Raw genomic sequence first — 18483 nt, 5'->3', positions numbered from 1 at the left:
GGAAAATCTGTATTTAAGATTATTAATAACAAGGTTGTACTACATTGTACATCTGCTGCAACGTATTTCGGATCTCTCATTATTTATAAATAAATAATTATTGTTAAATATGTGGTTGTGGCCTTTGTTGCCTGTTGATGTGCAGCCATTACCTTGGAAACCAGAGAGTAAACGATAAATGGGTCTCCAGCTTAAAGCTCTGCAGTTTCCAAGAGTCTTCACATCCTAAAATGCCATCACTTCCAATGCAATCTGCACACAAATCACTTTGCCCGGATTGATGTTTCTTGGACGGTTGTGCAGCCCTTGTTCTCTGCAAGCCAGACGCTCTGTAAGTACATCAGCTGTGAAAGATTTGCAAGGCTTTTGTTCGGCTTTAGGTCTGTGTAATGAGCCTCTGCCATATAAGGAAGTCCCGTGCCCTTGGAGTGATGCCAATTCAATTCTGCTGATTAAGTGGCGAAACTCCTGCCCAGCAATCGGGAAATCTCTCGGAGATTGTTGAAGGTCTAGGCAGCTCTCTCTCGAGGCTTGTGACAGGCGAATAGGGCACCTGGCAGAGCACGGGGCTGAGGCAGTGAGAGCGCGGGGTGTTAAAATGCTGCCATCTGTGTTGCAAAATATAAATTAGAGATCAGTTCTGTTTTCACAGTTACAACCTTGAAACTATTTGGTCCCACGGCGAATGTGTATCGCTAAGCTTTTACTACTCAGTGCTGTATCTCGGGTTCCCATGTCACAGGAAGAAAGCTGTTGATGTTTGAGGGAAGAGTGACGTAAGCTCACAGCTGTTCTCCCGCTTTCCGCCCCTGCCACCCTCTCCCTTCCGCCAGGCCGTCACTTAAAGCCAGACATGTAAGGAGACGTGCCTTGTGCCAGCCATTGTAATGCAATGGTAAACATTCCCACGGATGCAAGTCCCTCCTAACCATAACGGCTAGAAGTTCTCATTTTTTAATTTTGTAATAGCCCCGTGCCTCCGGTCCCAGGGCGGACGGGCGGCCCCGTGCCTCCGGTCCCAGGGCGGACGGGCGGCCCCCGTGCCTCCGGTCCCAGGGCGGACGGGCGGGCCCCGTGCCTCCGGTCCCAGGGCGGACGGGCGGCCCCGTGCCTCCGGTCCCAGGGCGGACGGGCGGCCCAGGGCGGACGGGCGGTCCCCGTGCCTCCGGTCCCAGGGCGACGGGCGGCCCCGTGCCTCCGGTCCCAGGGCGGACGGGCGGCCCCGTGCCTCCGGTCCCAGGGCGGACGGGCGGCCCCGTGCCTCCGGTCCAAGGGCGGACGGGCGGCCCCGTGCCTCCGGTCCCAGGGCGGACGGGCGGCCCCGTGCCTCCGGTCCCAGGGCGGACGGGCGGCCCCGTGCCTCCGGTCCCAGGGCGGACGGGCGGCCCCGTGCCTCCGGTCCCAGGGCGGACGGGCGGCCCCGTGCCTCCGGTCCCAGTCCACAAAAAAAAAAAAAAAAAAACAATCTGGTACTAAACAGTATAATGCCACAGGGCTAGAACAAGAATAAAAAATGAGAACTTGTAGCCCGTTATGGTTAGGAGGACTTGCATCCATGGGAACGTTTACCATTGTATTTCAATGGCTGGCACAAATCTCCTTTTGTGTTTCTCAAGGACTCTACAATGCCTGGCGTTAAGTGACGGAGGTATAGGCAGGCAGATGCAGTGAATGTGTTGTCTTCTGCTCAGGGCTTCGGGAGCTGTGTGATTGGACCCTGAGCTGCCCATGCTCAGCCCATTGACTCTCCTCCTATGATGACCCCTTTCCCATCTGCTTTATCTTTCAGTGATGACCTACATGCGTTTCGTGGAGGACTACTCCGAGCCGCAGCCGTCCGTTTTCTATCAGACGCCGCAGAACGAGCACATCTACCAGCAGAAGAACAAACATCTACGTGAGGTCTACGGCATCAATGATTCATTCAGCGGCTCAGACACTGGCGTGGAGCGAGCGCCTCCCCCTGCACTTCCCCCTAAACAGAGGCAGCTGGTAAGTACCAGCCTTGGGAGCCTTAGACAGACTTTACTGTTCAGCGCAGGGCACTGTGTTCAGCATTGTACGTGTCTCCTCTCCTTGCTATGTAGCAGTGTGCTAAATGTTAGGGCTATAGGTCTATATAGCTGCACATGTACTTCACTTGTATCTCAGTAGACAGACTGGTATTAGCTAGGTATAGGGAGCATTGTCATATTATGGTGGAAAGTACACGAGAAGTCACATTGATTTAAGGGCAGATGTCAGTGAAAACGGTACATTCACACTGTAACCCAGCACCAAGCGGACGTTTCATTTCATTTGGTGACGTTCTGCTGGGTTACAGCACCTTCCCGTGCGCGCCAGGTGTCCTACATTTTTCCTTATCCTCTATTTTATCCACGGAAAGGAGGGCTCCCGGCATTGTCTATTCACTTTCCATGAGTCACACGCAGCATATTGTGCAATCCATCTCCACAAATAGGAAATTACCCACAGATTTCGCAATGCACTATCCTGCTCGACCTGTCACAATGTTATTTTTTTTTTTTATTCGTATTTTTATATGGCAGTAGTTTATTATAATACCAGTTGTATGTTATACGCTTACTAAAAGAATGAAAGCGATAGAATTAAGCGCACAACCTTATTATATATTTTTTCAGGTACTGGCAAAGTAAATAAAGGGCAATTATTTAAATTTTTTTTTTTTTTTAGTCCCTGATATTCCTGTCAAAGCGCATGGGGGGCCACAAGCATAAATGTGCACATGATTATGCTTAGGAGATGTCATTATGTACTTCATTCGATAAGAGCTATGTCTGTTACCTGGTTCTATCTTCCCATTTCCTTCACCTTCCTCTGTATCTAATTCTTCCTACAGGCCTCCTTTGCCGCCTCTTCCTTCTCTTCTGTCTCGTACTGTGCCCAACCAACCAAAGGGGTCTTCGCACCTGAGGGACGCAGCCTCCCCCAGGGCATCAGTCTCTCAGTCTCTAACTGCTTCTGAGTCGCCATGGCTCTTTCCCTGTGCCTTCGGTGAGTGTTCGCTCAATTGTCTGTTTCTGATGTGCAAGGAATGGACTGTAATATGCGCATGTTCCTGTCTCTGGTGTGCCGGATAAGGAATGGACTGTAGTTCCTGTCTCGGGTGTGCATTACAAGGAACGGACTGTAGCGTGTGCGTGTTCCAGTCTCTGGCGTGCAGTACAAGTAATGGACAGTAGGATGTGCGGTCTGGTGTGAAGTGCAAGGTATGGACTGCAGCGTGTGTTTACTGTCTCTGGTGTGCCATATAAGGAATGGACTGTAGTGTGCATGTGTTTCTGTATGGTGTGCAGTACAAGAATGGACTGTAGCGACTGTGTGTTCCTGTCTCTTGTGTGCCATATAAGGAATACGGCTGTAGGGGGTGTGTTATTCCTGTCTCTGCTGTGCCATCTAAGCAATGGACTGTAGTAAGTGTGTGTTACTGTGTCTGTTGTGCTGTATAAGGAATGGACTGTAGTGTGAATGTGTTCATGTCTCTTGTGTGCTGTATAAGGAATGGATTGTAGCGAGCGCGTGTTCAGTTTCTGGTGTGCAGTACAAGGAATGGACTGTAGCGAGTGTGTGTTCCTGTCTCTTGTGTGCCATATAAGGAATGGACTGTAGCGAGTGTGTGTTCCTGTCTCTGGTGTGCAGTACAAGGAATGGACTTGTAGCGAGTGTGTGTGTTCCTGTCTCTTGTGTGTCATATAAGGAATAGACTGTAGGGGGTACGTGTTCCTGTCTCTGGTGTGCAGTACAAGGAATGGACTGTAGCGAGTGTGTGTGTTCCTGTCTCTGGTGTGTGCCATCTAAGCAATGGACTGTACTCTGTGCGTGTTCCTGTCTCTGGTGTGCAGTACAAGGTTTGGACTGTAGAGTATGTGCATGTTGTCTCTGGTGTGACGTGCAAGCAATGGACTGTAGTGTTTTCTTATATCATGTATGTTTTCTTTGAACGTAAATCTAATCTAAATCCTTGTGCCCAGTTTCCCTCTTGCTTTCACATCGCCCTCCAAGCAAAATGGTCATTACAGTAGTGATCGTCAGCACACAATACATACAAGTAGTGTGGACAAGCAGAAGATAGATTTTATTCTATGCATGTTCCTTTTTCCCAGTGAGTACTCTGAGGGCTGGCTGTGAATACCCTGCTGTTGCGAAGTTGCAGGGTCTCTATTTGAAGAGGACAATAGAGGATTCTACTAAATCCCATTCCCCTGTAATAATTCTGTTTTTAATTCATCAAGGTTTATTAGGGCAAAAAATTCAATCCTAATTTATATGCACATTGCAAAGTTTTACAGAGACTATACAGCGAGAGGCCTGTTCTATCACAGTATCCGTCTCTGTAGTGTGAAAGGATGGAGAGTGTAAGGTTACACAAAGGCTGTGTGATACTAGTATATGCTCACCGTTAACAGAGCGGAGGCTATATTTACACACCTGCTTATAGCTTCCTGGATCACTGCTCTGGATCCTATCTACCCTCTGTGTTTCCAGCCTAGTGCAGTCATTACTTTGGGATCTATATTATTCCGAGTATATTAAACACAACATAGTCATAGGCTAGCTGTTATAGACTTTGCAACCTGCCAGACACAGTTAATAGTCCTATTTGGTGTCTGTCCTTTCTTACTAGCCCCCCTCCCACGGCCCATAACAGGATGATATTAGATCATCCTGTTAAGATTTATGATATTCACATAAATCGCTTATGCCAGTGAAGGTAAAAATCCTTTCCCTTCAATTCCCTGGTGTAGTTAAGCGCCGCCATTCAATCGCTTATTGCTGTATTAAAAGAGGAAAACTGAGCAACCTGGAACCCCCCCTTCTCTGCATAGGCACTTTAGAACACTGTGGCATGTTCCTTTAAGGGCTTAGAGCTGCAGGCCGTAGAGCTGACAAGTGATGATCCCTGAGCTGGAGAGCGTGATTGAGTCGCTGTCTCTAGTCTGATCACTTGCCGTCCTCCCTGGCCCATTTGTCACACATTGTAAATGTCCTCTGCGGTCACTATCTCAGCTGTACTTGCTAGGTGCCGCAATTACGGTACAGCCAGATTCGCGGATAATTGTTCGCCGCCCCACAGGGCTCCATACAAGAATTCACGAATTTGGGGCGAGAAATCTGACCATGAGCAGGTCAAGTTCTGATGCCGTTGCGATGTCAGCTCGCCCCCCTCTTTCATGCTGGCCGGGTTAATTGGATTGAGACCTATTGTTTGTTGACCATAACAATACCTCATATTAAGTGATTTTATGCAGGGCATGAATTTGTGTTCCTATTACTATAAAGCAGAGTTGTTTGCTCCTAATCAATGCAGAAGTGATGACCGTGTCCAGATAACTCTCCAATAATATATATTCTACTGTTACGTATTAACATCCGTTGTGTGTGATAGGACACGTACAGCAGTGTTAGGTGCAAAAGTGTTTTCGTTGTCCGTCCCCATTACAAAAGCTCATGGGATCCGAACGTCTTAGAAGTTCTCAAGCTGTCCCCTCCCTCTTTCATTTTATAGCTGGAGGGGGCTTCACATCGGAGTGTTGCAGGCGTCTGGGCCCCAGACACTCACCTGTTGGTAAACCAGACTCTGCAGAAACCCGTAAATATAGCTTTCGCGCTGCTGAAGGCAGAGGAGCCTGTTGTGGTCCTACTGCGCCTCCAGTAGGGAAGGAGAAGGGAATGCACACCATATGGGAAGGAGATTAATAGAAGGAAGAAGGGAGGGGGGGGGGGGGGGGGGTTACTGGTGAATTCCAACTTCCCCACTGTGAGAGCACATAGCTGGGATTCCACAGGCAGAATGTGGCATGCTGGAATCTGAGGAAGGAAGGAAGGAGTGGGCAGAGGAGAGGAGGGGATGTGTGAGAGGAAGGAAGAGGAGAGGGAGTATATTAGTCTATTCCCCAGCAAAGGCCTGTGTAATATATAAAGTACACAGCAGAATCCTCTCAGCCAGCGGGCGCGGTAACGTTTTGGCAGCCCTGCGTAATTGATGGCGGCTGATTCTCACACAGTAGTTATCCTGTATTCCACGGTTAACAGGGGTTTTATTACGTTTTAGATGACTAATATGCATTGGCTTGTAAATGCCGCCCTGCATGTTTTACCAAGTCCTTTGCCTGGGAGGAAACACAATGCTGGCCTCTGGATCCTCTTCTTTCCAGCGCATAGACCAGTAAATTAGGGGTCTATGTACTAAGCCTTGGAGGGAGATAAAGTACCAACCAATCAGCTCCTAACTGTCATTTTATTTATTATTTATTAACAGTTTCTTATGTAGCGCAGCATATTCCTTTGCGCTTTACAATTGGAAACATTTATAGAACAAACAGGGTAATAACAGACAGACGTAGAGGTAAGAGGGCCCTGCTTGCAAGCTTACAATCTATTATTACCAGTTATGTATATAGAGCACACATATTCTGCAGCGCTGTACAGAGAATATTTTGGCTTCACATCAGTCCCTGCCCGAGTGGAGCTTTACAATCTATATTTCCTATCATATGCACACACAGACACACTAGGGGTAATTTCTTGTTGGGAGCCAAGTAACTTACCAGTATATTTTTGGAGTATGGAGGAAACCGGAGTACCTGGAGGAAACCCGCGCAAGCACAGGGAGAATATACAAACTCCACACAGTTACGTAGTGGGAATCGAACCCAGGACCTCAGTATTGTGAGGGAGTAATGCTAACCATTACACCGTCAAACACAGCCTGCTAAGTGACAGTTAGGAGCTGATTGGTTGGTGCTTTATCTCTGTCTTCTTTATCTCTCTCCAAGGCGTAGTACATAGACCCCTTAATCCAGGGCAACTACATTCATTAAGACCTGGAGGTCAGGGCGCTACTGCAATGTGTGTAGTAGTAGGTGTATACCAGCCAATAAAGCAGTCGCCTGTAGATGTAAAACCCTTTTCTACTTCAGGGTCCATAGGGGGTCCACAGGGTTGACCTTGGGGTTATAGCTGGAACAGGATCCATGGGCACCACACAGTTAAGCTTTTAGCTCCCAGGATGCACTTGGGTCCTCCTCTATACCCCGCCCCCCGAGCCACAGGCACCTCAGTGTAAGCTGGTGCCCCGGCCGGAGTCGGTCACCGCGCAGGGGGGGCTGCAGGAGCAGCCCCCAGAAGCTTTTTATTTTAAGTTAGATTTTATTTATTTTTAATCTCTTTTTACTACAGACGGCAGCGAAGGGCTGTCTGTACAGACGCCCACGCTGCCGCTCTGATCCCCGACTGGCGCCGCGACGCCAGTACTGATCTGGGGATCGCAGTCTACCTCCCAGGACTGCTGCCGGAGTCGCCGGGGATTCAGGTAAGCCGCGCGTCGCTGGCTAGCGGCGGCGCGCGGAATGCCCTTAAATGCAGTCCTTTAGCCTCCGGTCCGGGGGACAGACCGGAGGCTGCTGGCAGTGGCGGCGGGCCACCCCCATAACCCGTGGGACCACTAGACCACCAGGGATAAAGGGGCAAGCGGGAAGCCAGCATCCCTGGGGTTATGGCCAGCCAGGGGAGGAAGCCTTCCCTGTTCAGCGGCTCCTCCCCTCAGCTCAGCGCGCCTTTCAGCACGCAGTCTGGCGCCGCTGAGCTGCATCTACTCGGCCACTCCTCCTCTGAGGTCTCCAGTGGCCATTTTCCCAGTGGCAGCGCAGATCTCAGGGAGCACGCGGACCGGTCCCCCCTGTGTACCTCTCCCCTGATTAAGGACAGCGTACACAGCACTATAGCCCTCCCAGACACTGAATCTGGGCAGGTTGATTGTAGTGTAAAGGTGCAGTGAGTATATCTTCCTGCATGGTATGTGACTTTTGCTAGTGCTGCCTGTCTGTGCTTATTTTCCGCTTACTGTCAGCTTATACCTATCCCTTTACTTCTCCTACAAGCCCTACAGGTGTGTGGGGGAGGGGCGTTTCTACTGACCTCACTTATATAGATCACGTATTTGTGAGGTCCGTCACATACAGTTGTGTGCTACTCAGTGCCATATTGTGGGCTGTTGTTCAGCACACCGGTGAGTGCGTTTTACTTCTACCCTGGTGCCAGATATATAATATATTCTGTCATGTCAGACGAGGAGGTTGAGCGCTCAGTGGCTCCGGTGTTGGCCTCCTGCGGACGCTGTTCTGCAGGAGTAGATAGGGGAGGATTTGTCACAGGATGGCCTGTGTAGTCGATGCCAGGTGGCTCCTGGCCCATCCAGACCTTCTCTGGCGCAGGAACCACCGTGGGCGATGTTTTCTCAAGTGCTGGTGTCTATTGCGGACCGTCTGTCGGTCCCGACTGCTCTCCCTACTAGGGCGGTGCCCCAGCCGACCATCCCCCATTCCCCGGGTGTCCCGCAGTTATTGCGGAGTCCTCCTGGGTCTCAATCAGTAGGTCCCTATGTGGGGTTGCCTATGTATATACAGGCTTCCCCTGTGCCGCAGCAGCCTGTGGTACCTTTTCAGGCCCCTATGGCGACGCCTCCACCATGGGTGGATGTGCTCTCCAACTCCGTGCAAAATTTGGCGGCCGCTTCCTCGGCTTTTTCAGTCAATGTTGCAGACTGACATGCCTTCTAGGATTTCTAAACGCCCACTCATGACACGGGCTGCTCAGGTAATCGGACTCGGAGGGTTTCCTCAGATGATGGGGAGGTCCCTGATGACACTGACTCGGACGCCTCGGTCCAGGATACCAAGTCGTCCATTAATGTGCGAGCACTAGTTAGGGCGGTGCGAGCTATTCTTCTTATAGAGGATGAGGCACCAATTCCTAAGTCGAAGTTTCCTAGTTTCAAAAAAACTAAGGTGGCTTCTGCGGTGTTTCCCCTGTCGGATCAGTTGACGGATCATATGGCGGTAGCTTGGCAGGCGCCCAGTAAGAGATTCCTTCCTCAGAAGCGGTTAGCTTCTAATTACCCCTTCCCTGAGGCACATTGTAAAAAATGGGAAACTCCACCGGCGGTGGATTCCCATGTCACCCGTTTAACTCGGGCGCCACCTTACCATTACCGTCGATATCCTCGCTGAAGGATCCCACGGACAGGAAAGTTGAGACTTGCTTAAAGTCTATTTACTCCCTCTCCGGGGCGGTGGCCCGACCGTCCATGGCCATCTCCTGGGTGGCCAAGGCCATTGAGGGGTGGGCCAATGCATTGGAAGATACCTTCCCGGACGACGCTCCGGATGTCCAGCGGGCGTTGTTGGGACAAATGAGGGACGCTGCTTCTTACATTGGTGAAGCTTCTTTAGATGCTAGTCTGCTGACCTCGCGGGTATCGGCTGCAGTGGTGTCTGGCCGCCGATCCTTGTGGTTGCGGTCCTGGAGAGCGGACTCTGATTCAAAGAAGGGTCTGGAGGCCTTACCTTTCAATGGTGAATTACTATTTGGTCCGGACTTGGACAAAATAGTGGACACCCTGGCTAAATCCAAGTCGGCCTTCCTCCCTTCGGCGGCACTGCCTGCTAAGGTTCGGAGTTCGGCTTTTCGTTCCTTTCGGGTTCAGGGTAAGGCGAAAGGTCAGTCCTTCCCGAGACAGTCTGCGAGTAAGACTGCCTCTAAACCCAAGAAGCAAGCCTGGAGTGCTCGGCGCCCTTCTTCCCAAGCAGGAAGATAAACCTGCGGCCTGATGGGACGGGCCTCCCTCTGGGGGACCTCAGAGTGGGAGGCCGACTTCTTCTATTTGCCCCAGTGCTGGCACAATACCACCACGGATGCCTGGGTTCGAGAAGTGGTCTCCCAGGGTACGCCCTGTCTTTTCGGCACAGACCACCCCACCAGTTTTTCTGCACAAGTCCTTCTCAGGACAAGACCAAGGCGTTACAGGTTCAGGAGGCTATAGAGTCCTTGCTGAAAGCAGGGGTCATTGTTCCCGTTCCTCTATCACAACGAGGGACGGGGTATTATTCGTCTCTGTTTCTGGTGCAGAAACCCAATGGTTCTCATCGCCCTATCCTCAACTTGAGGTCTCTGAACAGATTCCTCAGAGTTCCCAAGTTCAGGATGGAAACGTTACGTTCCATCATTCTGGCGATGGAACCGGGGGGATTACATGGTGTCCCTGGACATCCAGGACGCCTACCTCCATGTTCCGATAGCATCTTCACACCAGCGGTATCTGAGGTTCGCTATCCTTCAACACCACTATCAGTTCCGGGCGCTACCCTTTGGTCTCTCCACGGCACCGAGGGTGTTCACGAAGATTATGGCGGTCATGGCCGCACATCTTCGGAACCAGAATGTACGGCTGCTGCCGTATCTGGACGACCTCCTGTTGCTGGCGAGCTCCCCGGAGGTACTGCTTCAACATCTCCACCTGACGATCGCTTGCCTGCAAGCACACGGGTGGTTGATAAATTGGAAAAAGTCCTCCCTGATTCCATCTCAGCGGATGGTTCATTTGGGAGCCCTGCTGGATTCGCGTCAGCAAAGGATCTTCCTGACTCCAGAAAAGGTCGCCTCCCTACAGCTGCGGATACACAGTTGCCTGAGCCGTTGCCGCCTGTCGGTCCATTCGGCTATGAGAGTTCTGGGGTCCATGGTGTCGACATTCGACATGGTGGAATTTGCCCAGTTTCATTCCCGGCCCCTGCAGGGGCTGATTCTATCAGAATGGAACGGGTTACCTCACCGGATCCGCTCTCAGGTGCTGGTGTTGTCTCCGGACGTTCGGCAATCTTTGGCTTGGTGGCTTCAGACAGCTCATCTGGTCGAGGGGCGCCCATTTTGGATCCCGGACTGGGTCCTGCTCACGACGGATGCCAGTCTCCGGGGTTGGGGAGCAGTGACCGGCTCTTTGTCGCTTCAGGGTCGTTGGTCAGCAGAAGAAGCACTTCTCCCCATCAACATCCTGGAACTGCGGGCAGTATACAGGGCCCTGCAGTCGTCCGGCCCCGCTCTTCACGGAAGGGCGGTACAGGTGCAGTCCGACAACGCCACCACGGTGGCGTATATCAACCACCAAGGCGGAACTCTCAGTCAGGCAGCGATGTCGGAGGTGTCTCGTATCCTGACTTGGGCGGAGGGTCACATTCCGGCGATCTCGGCGGTCTTCATCCCCGGAGTCCTCAATTGGGAGGCGGACTTCCTCAGCCGTCACGACGTGCATCCCGGGGAATGGTCGCTTCACCCAGAGGTGTTTCAGCTACTCGTGGACAGGTGGGGACTGCCGGAGCTGGACTTGATGGCCTCCCGTCACAATCACAGGTTGCCCGTTTACGGGTCAAGGACAAGAGACGCAGGCGCAAGTCTGGTGGACGCGCTGTCGGTGAAATGGACGTTTCACCTGGCGTATCTGTTTCCTCCGCTATCCCTGCTTCCTCGGGTTCTGCGGAAATTCAAGCAGGACGGCGGCATGCTCGTGCTGGTAGCTCCGGCGTGGCCCAGACGTCCTTGGTACTCCGATCTCAGGAGCTTCTCCATCGACGCTCCGTACCTTCTTCCTCAGCGTCGGGACCTGTTGTCTCAGGGGCCCTGCCTTTACCCGGATCTGGGTCGGCTGTCTTTGACGGCGTGGCTCTTGAGACAGCCGTCTTGAGGTCTCGGGGCTTCTCCAGTTCGGTTATTGGTACCATGCTCCGGGCACGCAAGCCTGCTTCAGCACGGATTTATCACAGAGTGTGGCACACTTACTTTCAGTGGTGTGAGTCCAGACATTATGATCCTCAGGTGTTCCGAGTTTCTAGGATCTTGGAATTTCTTCAGTCAGGATTGGATCTCGGCTTACGCCTTGCATCTCTGAAGGTTCATGTGTCCGCCTTGTCCGTGTGGTTTCAACGGCGGATTGCAATACTACCAGACGTTCACACCTTTTTCCAGGGTGTTCTCAGGATCCAGCCTCCCTTTGTGCCTCCTGTGGCTCCTTGGGACTTGGCGGTGGTGCTACGGGTCCTGCAGGGTCCTCCGTTTGAGCCTCTTGAGGCGGTGGAGCTCAAGTGGCTGACATTTAAGACGGTTTTTCTCCTGGCAATTGCTTCGGCCAGGAGGGTGTCTGAATTGGGGGCGCTTTCCTGTCGCCCTTCTTTCCTGATTTTTCACCAGGACAGAGCGGTGCTCCGCACTCGTCCTGAGTTTTTGCCCAAAGTGGTCTCGAAGTTCCACATTAATCAGGAACTTGTTGTGCCAGCTTTTCAGTCCCCTGGTCTTTCAGCTGGTGAGACTTCCTTAGATGTGGTCCGGGCGCTTAGAATTTATGTAGACCGGACGGCTTCGGTTAGGAAGTCTGATTCCTTGTTTATCCTCTTTGGTTTTCACAAGAGGGGTTGGCCTGCCAACAAACAAACGTTAGCCCGTTGGCTTCGTTCCGTTATTTGTGAGGCTTATGCACAAGAGGGTTTACCTGTGCCAGCCTCTGTTAAGGCTCATTCCACTCGTTCTGTGGGTCCCTCTTGGGCTGCTAGACGTGGCGCTTCTGCTGTTCAGCTGTGTAAGGCGGCCACTTGGTCTTCAATTCAAACGTTTTTGAGGTTCTATGCGTTTGACACCTTCGCCTCTCAGGATGCTTCCTTTGGGCGCCGGGTGCTCCTTTCAGCACAGGAGCGTCCCCGCCCTTAGTTGAACTGCTTTGGGACATCCCCAAGGTCAACCCTGTGGACCCCCTATGGACCCTGAAGTAGAAAACAAGAGATATGGTAAGAACTTACCTTTGTTATCTCTGTTTCTACAAAGTCCATAGGGTCCACAGGGCGCCCGCCCTGACGCACCTGGCTTCAAATGGGCTGTGTGGCTGGTCACCGGTTTTCCGTCTCCTATTGCTGTGAGTATGGTTTCTTGTGTGTTCCAGTCTTCCTTCTCTCTGTTCCATATTCTCCTCCGGCCTAGGCTGCTTACCAACTGAGGTGCCTGTGGCTCGGGGGCGGGGTATAGAGGAGGACCCAAGTGCATCCTGGGAGCTAAAAGCTTAACTGTGTGGTGCCCATGGATCCTGTTCCAGCTATAACCCCAAGGTCAACCCTGTGGACCCTATGGACTTCGTAGAAACAGAGATAACAAAGGTAAGTTCTTACCATATCTCTTGTTATCTGAATTGCTCTGACTACTTCTCCATATTTCCTGTCTCCATTCCTTATTAATGCCTTTAATTTAATGTTTGCTCTTAGAAGGATGATACGAACGAATCCTGTTCTACCAATGAGAAGTTTTGTGTTGAACTGTTATTGAGCTGATGGAATTGGGGAGGGTGGGGGGGGGGATTGTGGCTTTATCAGTCTGTTTCTCCATCCAGGGTCTTGCAATGATGGACCAAGGTGGCTTGTTCCTTCTCGTAGAGGCTCAATGAATTTCCTTCTGTGCCAGCTACTAAACTGCTTTATCACTAATCTCCTGTTCTTTTTACCCTCTCTCTGTCTCTCTTCCCCCCCCCCCCCCCCTGCCTCCCCTCACCATCCCTCTCCTAGTACAAATCCGTGTTCCGCTCCTACTCCCAGGATTTCGCCCCTCACAGTCAGGCTCCTGCCCTTCCCATGCTGAGTCCTTCCATCTTTTACTCCTCCCGCTTCTCCCCGGTGCTCACGGAATCTACCCCCCCTACTCCTGCCATGCCTCCAGCTACTCCCTGCCCTCCTTTACCCTCCTCTCAGGGCGGCAGCACCTGCGGGACCCCTCCTGCCTGCCTTCCTTTCGAGCCTCCTTTCTCCGGCTCTTTCCAGACATCAGCGGTGAGAACGGGGGAGGGGGGCCTGGCTGGACGGGTTTATTATGAGGGGGGGGGGGCATTTGTGAATGGCAAACCAGCTTCTGTCCGTGTACCATTCTCATCATCCCCCGCACTGTCCTGCTGCAGCTTGCATTGCTTCCCCATGCCGTCTTGTCTATGTGCCTAGCGTGTCCATTGTACTCATACAGTAACCATTTACAGTAGAAGGAGTTGATCATGAGCATCAGTCTAGGTCTGCTCTGTGGTCCTGTTTCTACAACACACGTCTACTGTACCAGGGGCTTTAGTGTGAATACTGATGGACTTGGGTTGGTCCTCCAGACCACATTGCACGGAGTACATGTTGTGATCTCCTATGGCATATTTGCTAAGCACATTTTCTTTCTCCTTTTTAAGGCTTTTGTCTGCTTTTTCGTCATGTATTTATATCTTCAGGCATCATTGTTCATTTCTATTGCCCTTGCATACAACCAAATAAAAATAGAACACAATATTTGCATTGGTGTATACAGAGAGTTGCTTTGTGTTCTAGAGCGCCATAAAAAAAAAGGAACTGTCTGACAGATCACACGAAAGCTGAAACTCGAAGTCCCATGTGCTTGGTAATATGACGGAGGGTCATGTACATGCCCATAAATAAAATCCTCGTTACCTAGTAGATCCTTACAAGAGTCACAGCTGTACAATTCACAATTTTAAGCCTATTAACATATTACCTAATTGGAGAAGTTCCTGTTATTTATCAAACATGTTATTCCCACTGGCTAAGGAGTCTGGGATTTATGTTTGTTCCAAAAAAAAACAAAACTTGAAGACTTATTTATTATTTATTACCAGTTATTTATATAACGCACACATATTCCGCTGCGCTTTTACAGAGAATATTTGGCCATTCACATCAGTCCCTGCCCCAGTAGAGCTTACAGTCTAAATTCATGCACACACACTTACACACTAGGGTCAATTTTGTTACGACCCAAGTAACCTACCAGTATATTTCTGGAGTGTGGGAGGAAACTGGAGCACCCGGAGGACACCCACGCAAGCACAGGGAGAATATACAAACTCCACACAGTTAGGGCCGTAGTGGGAATCGAACCCAAGACCTCAGTGTTGTGAGGCAGTAATGCTAACCATTACACCATCTGTGCTGTCCCACAATGAGGTCAGGGTTCTTCAACCTCACATGATTTGGGGTGTTGGGGTAAAGTGTGTGCCTAGGTTTAATAACAAGTCCTTTGCAAACTGCCTGAAACTTATGTATCTGAGACTCAAATGATATAATTGTATAGTAACCAATTGAAACCATTTTATTTGCTTTGGGTCAGATAACAGATTGGCTAACATGCATATTGGTGGACAGGAGGACGAAGGTGTTACTTGTATCGCCGCCTAGTGCAGAGTTTGCCAAGCTCTGCCACTACAGTCCACGTTTTAAGGATATCCATGCTTGGGCACAGGTGATTTAATTAGTGTCGCAGTCAATATGATTTATCCATCTGGAATCAAACATGGATATTCTTAAAACCTGGACTGTAATGGAGGAGTTTGGGAACTTTTATAGTCACTGAAACTGCAGCAAATATCTGGTTTAAGATACAACAAGGACTTGGCTCCCTTTGTAGTTTTTATAACCTGTAGGTCTGCTACATATATGAATCATGCGATATAAGCTGGCCATCTGCTGTGAGTTCATTGATTCGTCTAGCGGCCCTACGCTAAGATACTGTTCTCACAGCCAGGTGAGGATGAACCATGTTATGTGGTTCACTGTCCCGCTGACCAATACAATTACTCCTGTAATGTCATTTGCTTTCTACATGAATTGTATCAATGGGACAAGCCTTAAGGAATGATCTTAAGGGCATGTTCCCTGTTTTTTCGCTTAGAAAAGTACGAGAAGCTTTTCGGCTGGCGTTACGCTGCCACCACCCATCGAGATGGTCTTAAGCACTTTTCTACAGGAATTTTACTGTCCGTTTGATGGCTCCACAAGTATGAAGTCTCTCTATTATCAGATACACTGCCAACCATTCCCTCCACCCTGTCTCTTCCCCTCCCTACGTAGAATGAAAATGCCAGTGAGGAGGCTGGAGATGGGGAATACGTCAACCTGTATTCCTCTGGGCAAAGCAACGGAGACCCCATGCCCTGTGATGTAAGTAAAGACACAGATGGGGTAAAAAAGGGGCACGGTGGGAACTTGAAAGCCAAACCCAGCCCGCTGCATGTTCAACATTATGCACCGCACGCCCCTCTGACCTCCCTGCTGTGCCAGACCACTGCACCGCACGCCCCTCTGACCTCCCTGCTGTGCCAGATCACTGCACCGCATGACCCTTAAGGAAATGACTCTCACCCCATCTGCCTAACACTAACCTCTTAGCCTAGCCTGACTTCAGGACTACAAGTCACCCATGCACTTACAGAAATTAACGTGTGCATGTCTTTACCAGTAACCTCTTATACGCAATGTAAACCTTTATTCCATCAATTCCACTTTATTAACTGCACATCGAGATTCTTTTTTTTTGTCTGGTGTATGTATGCATGTGTGTGTATATGTGAATATATTTATATATATATATATGTGTGTGTGTGTGTGTGTGTGTGTGTGTGTGTGTGTGTGTGTGTGTGTGTGTATATATATATTTATTTATTATAAATATATAGGTTATAAATTTTAAATATATATTAATATAGAAATATACCTTTTTATATATTTCCAAGGCAAACAAAGTGATCCCCAAACATAATATGCCTCCTTCATCAATCTCACTTTGTTTGCCTTGGAAATATATAAAAAGTTATATTTCTATATTAATATATATTTCAAATTTATTATATATATATATATATATATATATATATATATTTATATTATGTGTGTGTGTGATGTCTGAGAGGGCGCTATTCTAGATAAAGTGAAAAAATTCTACCAAGTATACCTTTATGGTTACAATCATGTCAAATAGTCCTTTTAAAAGATTACTGACGTAATATGACACTTATAAAAACAAAACCGTATTTATTTTATAAAACACTTGCACTTGGCTTAATCAGTACAAATTACAATCGATGAATGATACATAAACGAATCCCACATCTGAGCATGTACAGTTCACCCTTTTGTTGAAGTCAATATCCATAATTTCATATTCTCAGAGTGGGTCCAGTGAACGATCACCCTACGTGTTTCGTCTCCAAGAGACTCCTTAAGGAGTTAATCTCAATTTGATTACATATTATGGGCAATTGTAAATCAAAGCGCAACTTGTGTGGTAATATCCGGGAATGGGTCATTCATTTTCTTGCATCCTTTAAAAATCCGTATTGGTTTAGGAAGAGTATCACACCGTTAACATGTAGGACCAAACATGAGATCATGATAGGCTACAAATTGCCAGCTGTGGAAGTATGATGTCCTCCAATTTGTTTGTAACATCCTTCTATGTAGATGTAGAGATATATATATATATATATATATATATTTATTTATTATTATTATTTTTTAAGGGTGGGCAATTAGCAGCCCCCAGCTGTTGTAGAACTACACATCCCAACCTGCTCTGCCACAGTTTTACTATTTTGGCCACGCTTTAACTGTTGCAATGCATGCTGGGATTTGTAGTTCAACAGCTGGAGGGCCATATATAAAACGAGGTGCGCCCCCTAGTGCAGTAGATCTCATAATCACCTATAGTGCATAAATGTATAAGGTGGACCTGTACCAAATAAAAATTAAATATGGCTTATCTGACCATCCAGAATGAATCCACAGGTATCATCAATGACCAGAATTTAGTCTATTATTAGTGGCTTCACATTACCTAAAAACATGAAAAAAGCATATAGTGTAATCCCGTATAGCAACCAATGTCACCAATACACTATATGATAATGCTCGTACAATTTAAAATAATTATTTGTGTTTCTCTTAAAATTGGAGAAAGCCATCCAGCAATATATACCCAACGCGTTTCGTCAGGTCAGAGCTATGTGCTATCTTTCAGCCTTCCTCAGGGGTAATATAAATTAGAAAAAATATATTTTTTGAGAATTAGACAGCGGCACTCAGATTTTTCATACATATAAAATGTATTTAAAGCATAATATGTAAAGTAGCCGACGTTTCGGGGCACAAGCGCCCCTTTGTCAAGGTGAAATACTATTTTTCACCTTGACAAAGGGACATTTGTGCCCCGAAATGTTGACTGCTTTTCATATTATGCCTTAAATAGATTTTTCATACATATAAAATCTAAGTGCCGCTGTCTGTTTCTCAATTTATAAAAATCCAACGCGGAGGACACCTGAGTGGATGAACTATCAGTTTCGAGGAGTGCCGGACCGAATTGCATTTTAATATAATCTCTCTCAAATGAACCGCTACATCTCACAAATTTGCTTTCAGCCCGCAAAGTAACAGAATTCACATCAGCCGGGAGATGAGTCCTCTTAAATATCGGAAGCTTGCTAGGCATAGGGGAATAATCTAATATTGACATCTGTATAGCTAAATCTTCAAATCTCATACACTTTTACATATATAATTGCGATTGTTATTAGAAGCTCATCAATGTGAGACAACTCATATTACAAATAAAGACAGTAAAACATCCAAATTTATCTTTGTTTCATTCTGCCCAGCGCAGAGGGACGCGTCCGCTAGACACGGGGCCTTCCTAGCCCACCAAAATAATTCTCTGTGGCGTTCTAAAATTATGCACGAATCGAACACACACACTCAAAAATGCATGGTCTCAAACCTACAGAAATTATAACCATCAACTATATTTAGCCAGACCACTCCTGACCCTATACAAAGT

The 18483-nt window shown here is 48.6% G+C and overlaps 1 protein-coding gene across 4 annotated transcripts in view; it reads left to right on the top strand.

The window, feature by feature from the left end:
- The first annotated feature begins 1755 nt into the window (after window positions 1–1755).
- Window positions 1756–18483, top strand: part of RAPGEF1 (Rap guanine nucleotide exchange factor 1) — a 36572-nt gene continuing 19844 nt past the window's right edge. Inside the window, exons 1-2 of one of the 4 annotated variants that reach the window (XM_088459172.1) lie at window positions 1756–1992; window positions 15723–15812. In XM_088459172.1, coding sequence (XP_088315298.1) covers window positions 1792–1992; window positions 15723–15812 — 291 coding nt within the window. In that variant the 5' untranslated portion in view covers window positions 1756–1791. Of the gene's footprint in view, window positions 1993–2927; window positions 3016–13394; window positions 13656–15722; window positions 15813–18483 lie in introns of those variants that run through there. The other 3 variants (XM_088459174.1, XM_088459173.1, XM_088459175.1) reach the window with 3 other exon arrangements.

Source organism: Taudactylus pleione, unplaced genomic scaffold (genome assembly GCF_031769625.1).
Source record: "Taudactylus pleione unplaced genomic scaffold, aTauple2 ptg000897l, whole genome shotgun sequence".
NCBI lineage: Eukaryota > Metazoa > Chordata > Amphibia > Anura > Myobatrachidae > Taudactylus > Taudactylus pleione.
The sequence above is the reverse complement of the archived record's forward strand: the minus strand, read 5'-3'. Positions and strand labels throughout refer to the sequence as shown.